The sequence below is a fragment of the Schistocerca gregaria genome, chromosome 8 (assembly GCF_023897955.1).
Source record: "Schistocerca gregaria isolate iqSchGreg1 chromosome 8, iqSchGreg1.2, whole genome shotgun sequence".
NCBI lineage: Eukaryota > Metazoa > Arthropoda > Insecta > Orthoptera > Acrididae > Schistocerca > Schistocerca gregaria.
The window spans coordinates 204,668,630-204,686,014 of NC_064927.1; the positions used below are offsets into that span (position 1 = coordinate 204,668,630).

Consider the following 17,385-nt stretch of genomic DNA (forward strand, 5'->3'; position numbering starts at 1 on the left):
CCCAAGTTATAACAGCTCAAAGTCATCAAAAACTCATGCTTGCTCTGTGCAAAGTCGCACAATGAGTCAAACAAGTGACTATATTTCTATCAGTATTGCTTCAACAAATGTTAAACCTTTATTGTTCATTGAGGATCTGTGCAAATTTTCACACAGAATTTCAAAGAAATTTGTGATGGCCAAGCAGCAGGGAGGCCCAGGTGAGATGACATGGAATGACCCATGAATTAGCTAGACTGGCCTGTGTTTTTCTTTTTGGAAAACACTGAAAAATTTAAACTTTTACAATGCTGTGACATTCCTGGTCATTTCATCCTTTTGACAAAATGGTTTTCCAGTTACCAACAATGGAACAATATCCTGTCTGCTAAAAAACATTCATATGATATAGAAAGTGAAGGTTTACATACTGCCAAGAAAAGCAGAAAGATAACCCTACTGGAAATCAACACACACATGACACAGAATGTCAGCCTAATATTAAATGACCAGACTCAACTTCCATCTACCATTTTTTTTAAACAAGTTTTCATTACAACTACTAGATTCAAACTGTAAATTCATCTTATTTCACATCATTGTTAACTGTATCTCTGAATAGAAACTTTGTTTACCCTGTTTTAGTTAATGTGATTACTTCTATGTGAAAAAAACTGTAATGTTTACATAGGAAAACACTGTCTTTTTGTATCTTCTTTACAAATAATATCTGTGTAATTCACACATGTTTATCTTTGTTTGTGACAGTCATTTGCCACCTGAAGATGGCCTGTGAAGTCAAAAGCTGATTAATGGGCAAATGAATAATTTTGCAGGACATAGGAACTTTTTCCTTTTTTAATATCATGTTCTGCCAAATATCAAAGGAAAATTCAGTTATTGTCAAACATTTTCATTTAGAGCAGCTATCTCTTAGGGCAAGGGTCAGTCTTTAGGTACAGAAGAATCCACAAATGCCGTCATTCAAGGGGCTGCTTCTTAGCCAAATCTACTTTCAACTATAAAAATTAAATGCACATATATTTCCTGAGCAACTCGAAGGAAGACAGGAAGGTTGGAGTTTAATTCTCATTGTCATTTAGATCATTACAAATGTAACATTAACTCAGTTGGACAAGTATGAAGAAGAAAATAAGATGAGGCCTTGTTGAAGAAACAATGTCAGAAATTAACTGAAGCATTTGAGGGAACGACAGAATACCTTAATCAAAATGAGCATATGAAAGTTTGACCTCTGCTCCTCCAAAATAAAGAGTCCGCCGTCTTCCTACAAAACCGATTCACTTCATCTGCTTCAACTGAATACTAAATAAAATGTGACAATGATAGCTTCTCTACCTCTTATTTCAGTTGTACATTGACGAAACTTGGAACAATATACTATACACTGCTACAATGCCTTAAACATATGACAAGGACTAGGATTCAAACCTTGATAAAATTTCAGTCGACACTGTATTATAAAGACTATTATTTTCCTTCCTCTGAATATCTTGGTTAACAAGATGTGGTGTTTATTCTCTATAATGCCATGCGATCAAGATCATTTTCATGAAGTGATCATATGAACAGAATAATCTATCATGTCTCATGCAAAGCACAGCCTGAATCATGTCACAGTTTGTTTGCATTATCGACCTATGACATAATATATGTTTATGCAGTGTTGAAAATTTGGCTGGGATACATACATAACCCAACATAAAATTTAATGGCCAAATGATGAAATTCATTTAAGATCCATAAGATGTTATCATCCTGTAGTAATTTTCAGGTGGAATAATAAATGAAACCCCACTGATAGCACAAAAAGTGCTTTGGGTAAGGCAAAATTGAACAGCACACAAGGTGAAATCCTTGTCCAGAAAGAAACAAGAGCTGCAGAATCAGAAAGATGGTTAAGTGTTAACTTTGCACTGGTAAACAACTATCAGAATGAGCACTATGCTTGGTTGGGCTTAACTCACTGAGAAAGCTGGGTTTCATACCGGATTTAGTAGTTGACCACATCCTTATCTAACAAGAAATTAGTAGAAAAAATGAATACCATTACCTCTTTGCCTTGCCTTTATAGATTTTGAAAAGGCATTTGACTACATAAGTGACCTACCTATATTTGAGGCTATAACAGAAAAAGAAGTCTAACAGGGTTGTACTAAAATTTTATATAACCTATACAAAACCTCCATAATGTTTGTGAATGTCACTGAAGGAACCGATGAATATCACATAGAAAAGGGTGTACAATAAGATGATACTACATCTTCAAAACTATTTCCAGTAGTCCTACAAAATACAATGTCTATACTGCATTGGAAAATGAAGTGAATTCAAGTTCTGGGAAAGATTAAACATCCTATGATCTGCTGCTGATACTGTTCTATTTGAGAATAATACAGAAGAACTCCAAATATTAATTAGCAAACATAAGCTGGTTTGCTCTGAAGTCGATCTAAAAATGATGTCTTGACAGAACAAAGATCGTCATGAATAAATGGACATCGGAGAAAATATACGCATTGGAAGTACAAAATTACAATGGGCCGCAGGACATATCTGCCTGGGTCAACTTCTAAATATGAAGAGAGACTTAAAACCACAAATATTTTGATATATTAAGTTGGCTGGCAGGCTTACAGAAGACACTCTTCAGTTTTCAAGTCCAAGATGTCAGCTGAGATGAAGACATTAGTTTCTGACCAATGTATACTAGCAGTCATAACATGTGCCTGTAAGAGAGGGACATTAAGCAAGTTCATTGTCCGGAAACTCATAGTAGCTCAAAGAGAAACAGAAGGCTCAATTTTGGTTTACACAAAGAAACGTAAAAAGAAAGCAGTAGATACACGACATGTAAGAAATATGTCAGCGACATGATGGAAAGAGTAAGCCGCTGGAAATGGTAGCAGGCTGGTCACACCACTTTAAGAAAGGATGGCAGATGGTCAAAACAAACACTACACTGGAGCTTGATTTAGCAAAAAAAATAAGACAGGAAGACCACTGGACAGATGGGACAGACTTACAAAAGACGGCTGTGTACAAATGACAATGGGAAACTGAATTTGCAAAAATGAAAGAACACGCTGGGATGCTACACTGCGTGCCGACCCATACGCCATATCAAATGACTGGTTCGGCTGATGATTATGGACGATAATGAACCACATTGAAGACATTTGAAAATTAAATATGATTCCACTTTTGGATACTCACATCCAATGAGGAGAGCAGTGACATATGTGAGGACGGTACTCTCTGCCGATGCAAGACTCAGCGCAGGCTCAGCAGCTGTGGCATTCAGTTCATCCACAGCCCACTTGAATGTGAAGGGAACAAATACATTGAGCAGCTTGGCTCCAGCTAGTAGGCCCAATGCTACAAGCACTCGCTTGCGAATAGCGGCATCCTCCTACAGGTAGAAGACACCTACATTTAGACTAACATACTTTTTATTGGAACAGTACACAAGAAAAATAAACCACATAATTTAAAACTAGGAATACATACAATAAAAAGTAAGAAAAATAATTATCTAATGCTTCCTTTGAAAAGTTAATAAACACTAATTTCATAACCTTGAATACACATTTGATCACACATCTGTAAACTACTTACACAATGTCACACATTGTTTCACACTTCTTACATATCGCCATTTAAGGCTTCAATTGGCATCATCTTTGCTGCATCTCTCTACACTAATCTATCATAGTTATTGTCTTCATTTCTGAATAGCTACTACATCCCACATCCACTTAAAAGTTTACTGTATTCATGTCTCCAACTCCCTCTACAATTTTTACACCCTACACTTCTCTCCATTATCAAATTATCTATAAGTTGATGCCACATGATGTGTCCTATAAAAACCTATCCCTTTTTTTACTCAAGTCTGGCCATAAAGTTGTATTATCCACAACTTGTGTAAGTACCTCCCCATTAGTATTCAGATCTACTCATCTAACCTTGGCAACTACTGAAGCTATTATAGGAACACACAGCAAGCAAAGACATCAAAGCAGGAGGAGAAATGCCAATATTTGGAGAAATGGATGGTTCCGAAGGAAGAGCTCCCTCAGAAGTGGACAACACAGCAGCCTCTCGACAGATTACAATGTGTTACTATTAGATGCAAGACCAACCATCAGAATTGGTGTCTTCCTGGGGAGTCAGTTTTGGAAATATGGTGCTGTGCAGACAACCATCTACTACAGTGTTGTCCCTTTCCAGTCACATGCACCACCAGACACCCAATGAGGGTAACACCGAATGCACTACATGTGGCCAATTTCTGGGCCACCGATGTATGAACTAATGTTAATGATCGGTTTCCTTTTGTTCATTATATACTTTGAACTTCTGACATGATAATAAATATATAAATCTACCACTTTCTCTGTAACACCATGTTTCAAGACCTTCTATTACCTCCTGGTTTGTACTGTCTATAATCCATGTTTCACTTGCAGATAAACATGTTCTCCAAACAAATATTTCAAAGAAAGTAACAACTCATAATCAATGTTACTTTAAGCCCATATACAAAAAACCATTATAACTTTTTGTACCTCATTTTCTAAGTAAGTCCCTGAACATCATTTAACGTAATGTGACTTCAGTATATTATCCTTATTTTTATTGTAATTTTACTTGACTTAATCATTTTACAAGACACTGTTTATTCTGACCAACAGAGCTTCCCAATTCTTTGCCATTTCCGACTGAATTACAAGGTTTTCAACAAAAAGAGTTTTTATTTCTTTGGCTACTTGGTTTTGTAATTGCTTCTTGTGTATATAGTTTGAGTAACATGAGGGGTAGTTTACCTCTCAATACCTTCTTAAATACTACTACTTTCTCATTTCACGTGACTTGTATAAATGCTGTCTGGTTTCTGTACAAGTTTAGATAATTAATAACGTCTTTCTTTCTTTCTATATTTTATCCCTGCTACCCTCATAATTTCAGTGTGTATTCCAGCCAACACACTCAAAAGCTTCCTCTAAATCTACAAATGTTGTAAATGCAGGTTAGCCTATTTTCAATCTAAGATAAGCTGTAGGACCAGTATTGTCTCACATGTTCCTATAATTCTATGGAGGCCACACTAATCTTCCCTTGGGCTGGCTTACACTTTGTAGAGCTAGCTTACAATAAAATACTGACTCATTTAACTAAGTAAAACTTATTAACTGCCAGTCAGCTTGATACCATTACAGGATTCTCCTCTGAGAACACAATACGATACAATACATCACAAATAAAATGCTGGCAGTGCTAAACAAGAAAAAATATCATGGCTCTGTAAACTTCCTTGGCATAGTAATTGATGATATTCATTTCGGGTCTCCAGCCAGAACATGTTATCATCCGGACACAAAATTTCATCTTCAGGTGAGTAAGCTGCACTAACTCATGCAAACTGAAATCAAACTGCAGCAGGGGCTGCTATATGCACTGCCTGCAGATCCACTGTGCATTCACGAACGTAGCTACCCTAGATCTAACAAAAAGCCTGATAGCACACCAGTGGTGAAAAATCGTGAACGATAAATCGATATCACACACTGTTGACACCTTTTGATGACCGAAACAAAGACCATTGTTTTTTGAAGAAAAGTTCATTGTCTGACAATGTCCTTGAAAAGCTTTGACCTGGTGCTGCAGTCCCACTGAGACTATACAGCTTGCCTAAGGTACACAAGCGAGGGGTTCCTCTTCAGCCTATTGTTCGCAATTTGGGTGCTCCTACTTACAACTTGACCAAATATTTAGCATCCATTCTCAGTCCCCATGTCAGAATATGTGAACATCGCACTTCTAGTTCTCTGGTTTTTACTCACTGTTTGATATCTGTGTCTCAGACCCAAGGATTTGATCATTAGTTTTGATGTGTCACTTTTTACCAGAGTTCCTCTTCAAAGATACTCTGCAGTTCATTGGCGAAAAATTGGGTGAAGTAAGAACTAAGCTTTGTTGCCAAGCATGGACATCAATTTATTTTTTATCTAACAACAAACTGGCTGAGTGGCTACGAGGAGTCCATTATTGCCCATAGTTGCCAATTTGTTTATGGAAGATTTTGAGGACACGGCACTGAAGACAGTGTTCTTAAAACCAACATGTTTTTGGAGATACGTCAACAATGCCTTAATGGTATGGCCGCATAGGTGGAATGTTCTGGATCAATACCTAGATCATTTTAATTGTCTGCCTCTCAATATTAAGTTCTCAATGGAAGTTGAAAAGGATGGAAGACTTTCTCTACTGGAAGAATGATGGGACATTAGGACACAGTTTATCGTTAAGTCCACACATACAGACCAATACCTTTATGCATCAAGTTGTTATCCACTGTACAAACAAAGATGTCCTATGTATATTTGTAAAAAGAGCTTATGCCATCTCAGATGCAGATAGTTTTTGACACAAGAACTGGATCATCTACAAACAGTGTTCAAGCAGAATAGTTATAACGACAGTCAGATCTGCCGTGCTCTACAGACTGGACCCTCACAGGAACCAACAGAAGACACAAGCAAATCGGTGGCGTTCCTGCCTTTCGTGAGAACTGTATCTTCAAAAATAGTAAGAATTTTAGAAAGATTTGATACCAAAAGTGTATTCTATCTGTCAGCTAAGACCAGAGCGCTGTTTGGTACAGTGGAGAATGATTTGGGTTTGAAGAAGCCTGGTAGCACAAAATCCCCTACCATTGTGGGAAAGCCTATATTGGACAAACAATTTGTATGGTCCATGATCGATACCTGGAGCACCAGCACCACACGCATTTATTTCAGCCAGAAAAAATCTGCAGTTGTGGAACATTGTCTTACTGAAGAACATAAAATGTTGTATGATGAGACACAAGTGGTTTCCCCTGCATCATGTTATTGGAACTGTGTAGTGAAAGAAGCTTTTTAAATCTGGCTATCTAATGATATATAAACAGACATAATGGACATCCTTTAAGTAAGAGTTGGAACCCTGTTTTGTTTGACATTAAAAAAGTCTATTTTGTTTATAAAAAGGTGTCAACAGTGTTTGATATCAATTTATCGTTTCTGAGTTTTCAGCACTGGTGTGCTGTCATCTTTGCACTAGAGGACAGTTACATTTGTTCATGTGCGGTGAACATACAGGCGACGTATGACGGAGCTGCTGCTGTGGTTTGATTTCAAGTCCAGTGAGTTAGTGTGATGGCGGAAAAAGGGGACTGCCAAAATATTGTGTCAAGATGACATTATGTTCCAGATAAGAGGAGAGGTGAATATCAAGAAAAAATATCCACTTGCATATTGTGTGATTTTGTCAAAGCTTTAACTGTACAGATCACAAAATCCTAGATGGCAGACTAAAATGTTATAGCACTAATGGCAACCCTCTTCAAGGATGGACTCTTACCTTCATAACAGAAAGCACCGGGTCTCATTACCATGCTGTGTCCCAAACATGAAATTAACCACAGTGTGTGTGTGTGTGTGTGTGTGTGTGTGTGTGTGTGTGTGTGTGTGTGTGTGTGAGGGGGGGGGAGGGGACATGGTATGAGAAGTGCCCCAATGATCAGTAATGGATCCACTCTTGTTACTAACATAAATGGTCTTTCAATGACTAAAGAGCTGATCAAAAACTGCAATGCCTATTGTTCAAGGGACCAACTCAGTCCTAGAAGAAAGTTCAGATGAGGACTGAACACACCTACAAGAGGTTCACAGCTAATAGTGTAATTTTAATTTCACAAAGACTCATGGAATGCTATTTCTACTAAGTTAAACTGGCCAGCTTGCACCAAAAGTAAACAATGTTCATTTATTAGATGAAACACTGCGAGAAATTTCTTGTGCTCTAGTTGGAGAAGTTAAAATGGAATCAACTTGCACACTAATCGAGAAAACCAGCACGCATCTCTTATGTGTTGACCTAAAGACACATGTGTTGGTTCATTTTGCATATCTTCAGTCCTTGTTGTCTTATGCATTTGTCTGCTACGGCAAAGCACTTAAAGTAAACAAAGTTTTCATTTAGTAGAAGTGAGCAACAGAGTAAAATGGATAATGGTACATATTATAGAAGACTGTTAAGTTCCCTGGAATTTTACATTCACTTCTCACCAAATTTACTCCTTAGTGGATTTTGTTACAGACAATAAAAACCCTTTCAGCTGTACTGTGATCCCCCACAATAACAGTACGAGATACAGAATAAATTTTAATGTAAACTCTGCCACTTGTCTACGGTTCTGAGTGTGACACGACATTTTTATTAAATAACATGTCCAATCCCCAAGTTTGCATGACAGCAAAAGAATAAAGCTGAATAAAAACACACAGTGTAGCAAACAGAAAAGTCACTTCAAATTTTACGGAATAGAAGAAATTTAAAAAATCTAAACTGAAAAAGGAAGTTAGAGATTACACTTTTATTATCCACATCAAAGCAGACAGCAGTGGCAAATACAATTGTGTTCAAGTCAAATAGGACATTGCAATAAAATACCGCTATTCATTGCTTGTAACCACTGAATGTGATCATCCGAGAGCGAGATAGATAACTTTGTAGGGGGTCTGCCACCTCCATGTTAACACTCCACTGACAGTGTGTGACAAACTTGTGAGAATGGTGTTCAGCACCAGCTTGCATGGACAAAACGACGATTTTAACTGTGTGTGTGTTTTATCATTTGTGTGGATTTTACCACTTGTGTGCATTTTACTGATTGGATTTTAATCAAGACACGTACATGTGGGAAGTGCCTTTTATGCTTTGACTTCATGTAATGAGACATGACAGTTTTATAGTAAGTTCCAGAAAGTACACGGAATACTGCATACTTTATGTCCACAAAGTAAGTTCTGTTTGGTTATATAAAACAAATGTGTACAGACACAGAAAAAATATTTATTGTACAGAAATCTACAACTGTTAACCTACTTTCCTACATAGCTTCCAAAATTTTGTAGGCACTTGTCAGTGTGTGGCACAAGTTTTTGTATGCCTTCTTCACAGCAGGTTGCCACCTGCGTATTCAATCATATGGTAACACGTTCTTTCAGCTCATCATCACCGTTGAAGTGTTGACCACCAAAGACAGATTTTAGGTGTAAGAAGAGATGAAAGTCACTAGTAGGGAGGTCCAGCAGTAGCGAGGTCCAGGCTATATGACTGAGGATGATCAAACGCGTAGCAGTGAAATTGCCGTAAGAGTTGTTTGGTTACATTCACCGTGTGAAGCAGGCCATTATCGTGTCTGCTACGGCAGTAATGCTCGGCGCTTGTTCTGTATAGCATGGCACAATTTCTTAAGGGTCTCGCAGTAACTATGTGCATTGATTGTTTGATTTCTTACCACGAGGCCAATCATCAAAATGCCTTTTCTGTCCCAAAAAATGGTGCACATGACTTTTCGAGGTGTCAAGATTTGTTTAGGCTTAACCTTTGTTGGGGATGAAGTGTGCCTCCATTCCACTGATTGCTGTTTTGTTTCAGGGGTGTCATACAATACCCAAGTTTCATCCCCCATGACTATCTGAGAAAGAAAACCATCACCTTCTTCATTGTACCGTGTCAAAAACTGAAGTGCACTGCCTGTTTGTTTTTTGTGTTGTTCAGTAAGAATTTTGAGTACCCAATGTTAGCAAAGTTTTTGAAATTTCAGTTTTTCAGTATGAATCTCATGAATTGCTGATCAAGAGATTTGTGGAACTACCAAAGCAAGGACACTAAGTATAAGCTTATGGTTGTGCTTAATCTTCTCTTTGTGTGAACCAGTTCATCAGTAACCACAGACGGGCATCCACTTCATTCTTCATCTGCACTTTATCACGTCCTTCACTGAACAGTCTGACCTATCTTCTAACCATTGAATCACTCATAGCATTTTGTCTGTAAACCTCACAGATTTGTGGATGAATTTCCTTTGGTTTAACTTTCTTTGCATTTAGAAAACGAATCATAGATATGATTTCACACATGGTGGCATTTTCAATTATGGCTGACATTATAAAGAAGCACTACAATGCACACGTCAACAGCAGCAATCTGAAAATGGCATATATGTCTTCTCCTTGAGTCAAATTAACTGCCGCACATGCTCAGAACTGCGATCATAGTGCTGCCGCGGACAGAATTAGAAACAGAACTCACTTTGTGGACAACCCTCATATATCCATCATATGAATTTTAGTCTCCCTCCAGCCCCCCTTATTATTTTTGTTTTCCGATTACATCAGAATGGCAGCATAAGACTGTTGAAACCGGCCATCCTGCAGCAATACTGCGATCACGACATATGAAGTGTGTTCATTTTTGACCATACTGATTGCCCCACAGCACAGCACGTGTATATCATGAAATTGAATGATCACATAGGTTCAGTCGTGGGTAAAGCAGGTGGTAAGACTTTTTTATAGGTAGAATTTAGGAAAATTCCACAAATCTACAAAAGTGATTGCTTACAAATCACGTGAGATACTAGCATGGGATATTTGACAGACAGAGGGTGGCAACACTAATGGTCACAAGTTTGTTTGACCCCTGAGAGAGTCACTGAGATGCTGGAGGGACTGAACTGGCAGACTTAGACAGATGGTTTTATCCCAAGAAAGTCTACTAACAATGTTTCAAGAATTGACTTTAATTGATGACGTCTAGGAATATACTACAGCCCCTTGCATATTGCTCCCATAGGCATCATAAGGATAAGGCATTACACAATCATTTTTCCTGTGGCCCATATATGAATGAAACAGGAAACGGTCCTAATAACTGGTACAGTGGGACATACCTACTGCATTGCACTTCACGATGGTACGCAGAGGTTGGATCTAGATAGATGTAACTGCAGTCTAGGTCCATACAGTTACACACTGTGCGTTACCACATAGCAACACCATGTATATATAAGTGGTTTTCTTAATATTGTACATAAATTTACAGTTTGTTCGCAAATAGGAACACCATGCAGTAGAGGGTTAAAAGACGTACTGCCTGAGGTTGTGTCTCCATTTTAGACTGAGTACTTGTAATATAGGCACTTCAGTCAGTTGTTCACAGAGTTCACAGGAGTTACCTAGAGCAAATGAGATAAAATAATGTACGAAAATACTGCAGGCTTAAAATAGAACCTTCTACAAAAACAACACAGCTTGTTCTTCACTGACCCTTTTTTTGTAACATATCTGTTCACAAATATAGACAAAAAGCAGAATCTTCTGAAACCTAAAACGGCTCTAAATAAGTATGCATACTGCATGGAATAGTGCTAACTACTACTGTTACACAAGCACAGGCATATATATTCTGACAAACTTGAAAAAATAAAAAGGCAACTTTTATAAATTACTGGGCAAAAACTAATTAATATTAAAGAATTTACAAAATTTATTGATAGAATTTCAAAATATCTTTTTTCTATAGGCACAAGCAGTACAGAACAAGGTAAACAATTGAAAAGTTGCAAAGTATCTAAGATAGAGGTACTGAAGTCCAAAATGCTTGGTACGATTTAATGAGATATTGCTATGAATAAAATATAATTCTCTCAGCTTTGTGTTGAAATAAAAGGAAAATCCTTGAGAAATCAAACATTGTAAAATCCAGGATGGAATGTAACAATATTATGATTAGGATAGTTGCTACAGACCATATAGCAGATAGGAACAACAAAAAGACTGTCAGGAAGTGGGCTTCCTCACAAATAGACAACATACGTAAACACAACTTTCCCACACTTGACCACAGTCTCTGGCTGCTGAGTGCCAAGAAAAACATACAAACAATATTGACTAGTTGAGTGTGAGTGTGGGGTAGGTGGGTGGAAGGGCAGGGGATGATTCTTTTAAGATAGCTTTTTCATATTTTTCTTATATAATTCTTAAACTAAGGCTTCTAGCAAAAATGTTTCCTTCTACAAAATTAGAGTATACTAAATTTCTTACAAAAATGGTCATATTCATTTTTTCTCTAGAATTAATAGTTTTCCCATTGGTAAGGGTGGAAAAATGGCAAATTGTTAAACGTGGTGTTGTAATAATTAAAAAAATTAATGTTTATTGTTGAATAAAGTGGCCTAAGAACAAATATTAAATGTGTGTACAACATGTAAGTACAACAGAATCCTATTAAGGTATAAATTACATCCTGCTGGTGTGGCAGGCTGGAGGGGTAAAAGTCAACAACAGGGCCAATGGGATTCTTATGCATTTCATGCATGGAAGTTGTCAGCTCTTGTTGTAAGGGAAAAAAAGAAGACGTGTCCACTGTTTACATTACACAGCCAATGAGAGAGCAGCAGGCAAATGAGAGTTTTGAAGGAATACATACGTAAGAAAGTGTGAAACACTGCCATAAACAAGGACTATAAATGAATTGCTCCTTGTTTGAGTCACAGTTATTTGAACTGTGTCAGTCTCTCCAAACCATGGACAGTGTCACAACCCATGACATATTCGAAAAAGCAGTGAACTTTCTCTGTTCTGTGTTGTTGTCGATGTGTGCAAGCACACTGGGTAAATGGATCAAGTTTTTTTGTTAAATCTTTAGAGAAGGTATGTAGATCAATGTTCATTAATATACTGAACATGCAACTCTTATTAAAAACACTGAATTAAAAACATTGATCCAATTAAAGTGGCAGCTTTTGCTGCCCTTCCAGATGATTCCTTCCATACAAACTGTTGACTAAGAGTCATTTCACCACCAAATTTGATACATTTTCGTCTCTCTGCAATTAATCCACAAGACGTGCCCTAACCGTCGATGTTGCTGTGCAGAACTAAATCACTTAAATCAGTCCACTTTATAGTATATGCTGCCATAATCACAAAATATTGCTCTCGATGCACACTCATACATCAAAAAACAACAAACAAGACAATGGTTTCAATTTCAGAGCTAGAAATATATTGCTTCTGTTCTCACCTTTCTTTGGTTACGTCAAAGAATCATGCTACTGGCTATGTGAAATTGGCACCTTACCAACTTATGAGAAGCAGATAAGCACTGCCACACTGCCGCAACCCTGATCTAGACTTTAGCCAGTGGAGGGAGGTTATTGCACATTCTACTTCCTTCCTTCACAGGTGTGCAAACTGAAGAGCTAGCAAGCGAGTCAGAAAACAGTGCACAGATAAATTTACGGGGTGTATTTTTCACAAAGTGTGTTAACACTTACATCATGGAATACAGAAATGAGCTACTAACAATAATAATGCAAATATGGACAAATTCTACTTAAATCTTTGCACACTGTTCTACACTGCTAGAGGTGAAACTGTTCCCTAGTTATCCTGTAAGATAGTTTTAGTGTTCATCCAAGAAAGGCAATTTTACCTACCATGAGTGAGTAGACAAAATAAATTCACTGAGCTTGGGTTTATACAATGGAGTTACTTTCAGTTTATTATGTGAGCACTTATTTGCAGTTGTTATGTGGGCTATTATTTCAAAAAGCTCAACAACTGAAGCTATCAGCTGTCTACCACAATGAAGAGCCTGCCCAAAGTGAAACACGCAAACAATATTTATTCAACAATGTCAGTATCATTGTCTCCACTGACAAGGAGCCAAGTACTTTTCACAACATGTGGGGTATGAAATTTATATCTGCCTGAAGAGTTTCTAGGGTCCTTTGTTTATGTTTTAGTCAGTACTTAAATCACTGTTTACATTTTCGTCAGTACTTTAATCAGTTATACGATTTCCGTTTATATCATGAGTGAGAAGTGTGTGACATGCCATAGAATTGTTAGTTTTGGGGTATGGGGTGATGGGTGCTGTAGTTTCTTTCATTGGGGTGAATGTAGTGGTGTGGGAAATGGGGACATAAATGAGGCTCACCAGTGGTATTGTAGGATCTGCAGTAGAGATAAGAAAATACTGTAACAGGAAGGGAAAATTGCAGCTCTTCAAGCTGACCTAGATAAGGCAAGGGAGGCTCTGGATAGGTTAAAGAGGGAGAAGGGTGAACAAAAGTGGGAAGTGGCAACAGGTAATAGGGGGAACAGGCAAAGGAGAGCATCAGGCAGCTTTGTCATAAATCTTGAAACTAGATTTGACCTGTTGCCTCAGTCAGAATCTGATGAGCCTCATGTAGCTGAAGCTGTAGAAAGGGCACAACAAGCTTTCATGGACTTGAAAAAGGTAGGGAAATTTGTAAAGAGAAAGAAAGTTCTGTCGTTAGGTAGTTCCAATGGTAGAGGTGTTGGCCAAGTACTGCAAGAAAATATAGGTCCAGAGTAACAGGTCACAAACTTTTTCAAGCCTAGTGCAGATCTGGGTCAAGTAACAGAGGATGTAGGTTCTTTATGCAAGGATTTCACAAAGGAGTATGCCGTGGTTATAGTGGGTGGTCTGGGAAATAGCAGTGACAGAGAGACTGAATATCCATAGAGAGTGACCCGGTGAAGAGAGCATCAGCAACGAAGCATACGAGTGTGGGATTTGTGTCTGTGTTGAGACTCCACGATCGACCTCATTTGAACTCTCCTGTAGGGAGGGTGAACTTGGGAGTTGGATTGGCTGCTTAGGACGGATATAGGGTCTCATATTGGTTTGATTCCTGTGGGACTACACTAGGCACGGCACGGCCTTCACCTCAATAGGAAAGGGAAGGGAAAACTGTCCGGGTTGATTGCAGAAATCTTTAGGGGGGACACTCTCACAAGTGGTAAAATACCAGTGGTCACAGCTGTCAGAGTGATGCCTTTTTCAGGATAGGGAAGGTGGAAAGAAAACGAGTTTTAAGAGAGATTGGCAGACACACTCAGTTTAAGATAACAGATGAACAGGAGTCAGATTTTAGCATACAGCTTCCATTTAAACAATGTTTAACAGAAAGTAATCAGAAACTGCCAGTTCATCTTCGCCAAAGTAGTTATAATCCCATTAGTATGCAGTATCAGTTATCTTTATTACACCAGAACATTCCAGGACTCAGAAATAAAGTTGATGAACTATTCATTTGTATCAATGAAATGAATTCCTCTAACCAAATTGACATAATCTGCCTCTCTGAACATCAAGTGACCACTGGAATGGATATGTTAGACATTTCAGGATTTAAGCTAGCTTCCTACTTCTGCAGAGTAGATATGGATGGAGGAGGAGATGCCACATTTATTAAAAACTGCCATAAATTCAAGAACATTGACATTAATAAATTCTGTTTAGAGCAGCATATGCAACAGAAGTAGAGTTCCATAACAGATCCTATATAATAGTAACTATTTACTGAGCACCTGCAGAAAATTATAATCTATTCATAAATCATCTAGAAGCTCTTTTGGGTTATTTAACAGTAAGAAACAAAGAAATTTTGATAGCTGCTGACTTTAATACAGATTTTCTAATGCAATCTTCCAGTAAACATTTACTGCAGTTAGTAATGTTGTCTTTGGGCCCAGGAAATGACATGGGAGGGGGGGGGGGGGTATTCTCTGCAGACACGACGAGACTGGCATAAAATGGGGGTGATACGCGATTACAAGAACTCAGCAAGAGAGTTCTCACAGCCTCTGTCACCTCAATTCTCAATCTTCCTACCTACACATGGTGCCCCTGTTAAGCCGAGCAACTCAGTGGAAGGTTGTTGAGTAACCAACCCCAGCGGGGAAACTGAGTAGGTGAGCAGATAGAAGTTGGAGGACAGTGGAAGGCAACGGGAAACCACCACTGAACTATCCCAAGAAAACCCTATGGCTTTGCTCAGCTCAAAATGTTCTGGAGTTTCAAGTTCCCCGATCGGATATCCGGAACGGGGGTGGGGGGAGGGGGGTTGGGGGGGGGGGGGGGGGATGCAAAAGTGGGAAATTAAGCTGTAGAAGGTATAACAGGAAAATATGGTCTTGGTACAACAAATGAAGCAGGGCGGAGACGCCTAGAATTCTGCCTAGAAAATTCATTCATAATTACTAATACACCGTTAAACTACCAAAACATCGCCTATATACCTGGACTTCGCCAGATGGACAACATCGGAACCAAATTGATTACATAATTTGTAATCAGAAGTGGAAGAGAGCGGTTCAGTCAGCTACAACAAGACCTGGCACTGACTGTGGATCAGATCATGAGCTCCTGATTGCAAAATTTCGGCTGAAACTTAAGAATGTAGCAAAAAGTATCCCAACTTGCAGATTCGACCTTAACTCTAGACCCTCCGACTACACTGTAGAGGTGCAAAACAGATTTAATGTATTAGAGCTGGAGGACGAGATGTGGACAGCAGTAGCTAATACTGTCAAGGAGGCAGCAGAGAAACACATTCCCAAGAAAAGGAACAGCAAGAAGGCTACATGGCTATCAGTTGAGGCACTGCAAGTTGCAGAAGAACAAGGAAAAGCAAAAATCAAGGGAGATAGATCAGCTATGTTCGAATTAAATAAAGATTTTCAGAAATTAGCTAGAAGAGATAAAAATATATTCTTTAATGAACAGTGCAAGGAAGTTGAATATAGTAACGGAATGGGGAAGACGAGATCTTTATAAGAAAATTAGAGAAATTAAAGAAAAATTCCAGGCAAAAATTGAAATGATAAAATATAGAAACAGGAAAGATCTGAGTGAAGCAGAGGATGTTAAGGAAAGATGGGCAGAATATGTAGAAGACCTATACAAGAAAGAACTGCATAATGACAGGGCTCCTACTGCTGATGTTAATGTTAATTTAGAACTAGAGCCCGATATTTTGGAGAGCGAAATCCAGTGGGCCCTTGAAAATATGGCTGATAACAAAACTAGGGGACATCATGAAATACCAGTAGAATTGTTTAAAGTCACTGGAAACGATGCAGTGAAAGTGCTGCACTCAATATGTCAAAAAATATGGATCATACACCAGTGGCCAGAGGACTGGAAAAGATCAGTATTCATCCCCATTCCAAAGAAGAGAAGTTCTAAAGAATGCTCAGACTACCGAACAATCGCACTTATCGCACATGCTAGCAAGGTCATGTTGAAAATCTTACAAAATAGACTTTGCCAATATCTAGATCGAGAGCTACCAGAAGAACAAGCTGGATTTAGGAAAGGAAAAGGAACTAGAGATCAAATTGCTAACATTCAGTGGATTATGGAAAAAGCAAGAGAATTCCAGAGAGTTGTGTACCTCTGCTTTATTGACTACGCCAAAGCCTTTGACTGCGTCAATCAGAACAAATTATGGAACGTACTGAAAAACATGGGTGTACCAGATCACCTCACTCATCTGATACGGAGTTTATACCTTGACCAAGAAGCCACGGTGAGAACTATGTATGGAACAACGAAATGGATACAGATTCAGAAAGGGGTCCGACAAGGATGAATACTGTCACCATACTTATTCAATCTGTATGCAGAATATGTTATGAGGAATGTGAGGCTAGATGAAGGAGAAACAGGAAT

At 38.3% G+C, this 17,385-nt stretch overlaps 1 protein-coding gene across 5 annotated transcripts in view; it reads right to left on the reverse strand.

The window, feature by feature from the left end:
* LOC126284136 (iron-sulfur clusters transporter ABCB7, mitochondrial-like) overlaps positions 1 to 17,385 on the reverse strand; it is a 75,325-nt gene that overhangs the window by 47,075 nt on the left and 10,865 nt on the right. For 2 of the 5 annotated variants that reach the window (XM_049982848.1, XM_049982849.1), the window contains exon 3: positions 3,217 to 3,412. The exons of the other annotated variants lie outside the window; for them this stretch is intronic. In XM_049982848.1, the coding sequence (XP_049838805.1) occupies positions 3,217 to 3,412 (196 nt within the window). The remainder of the gene's footprint in view (positions 1 to 3,216; positions 3,413 to 17,385) is intronic. 5 annotated transcript variants of the gene reach the window in all.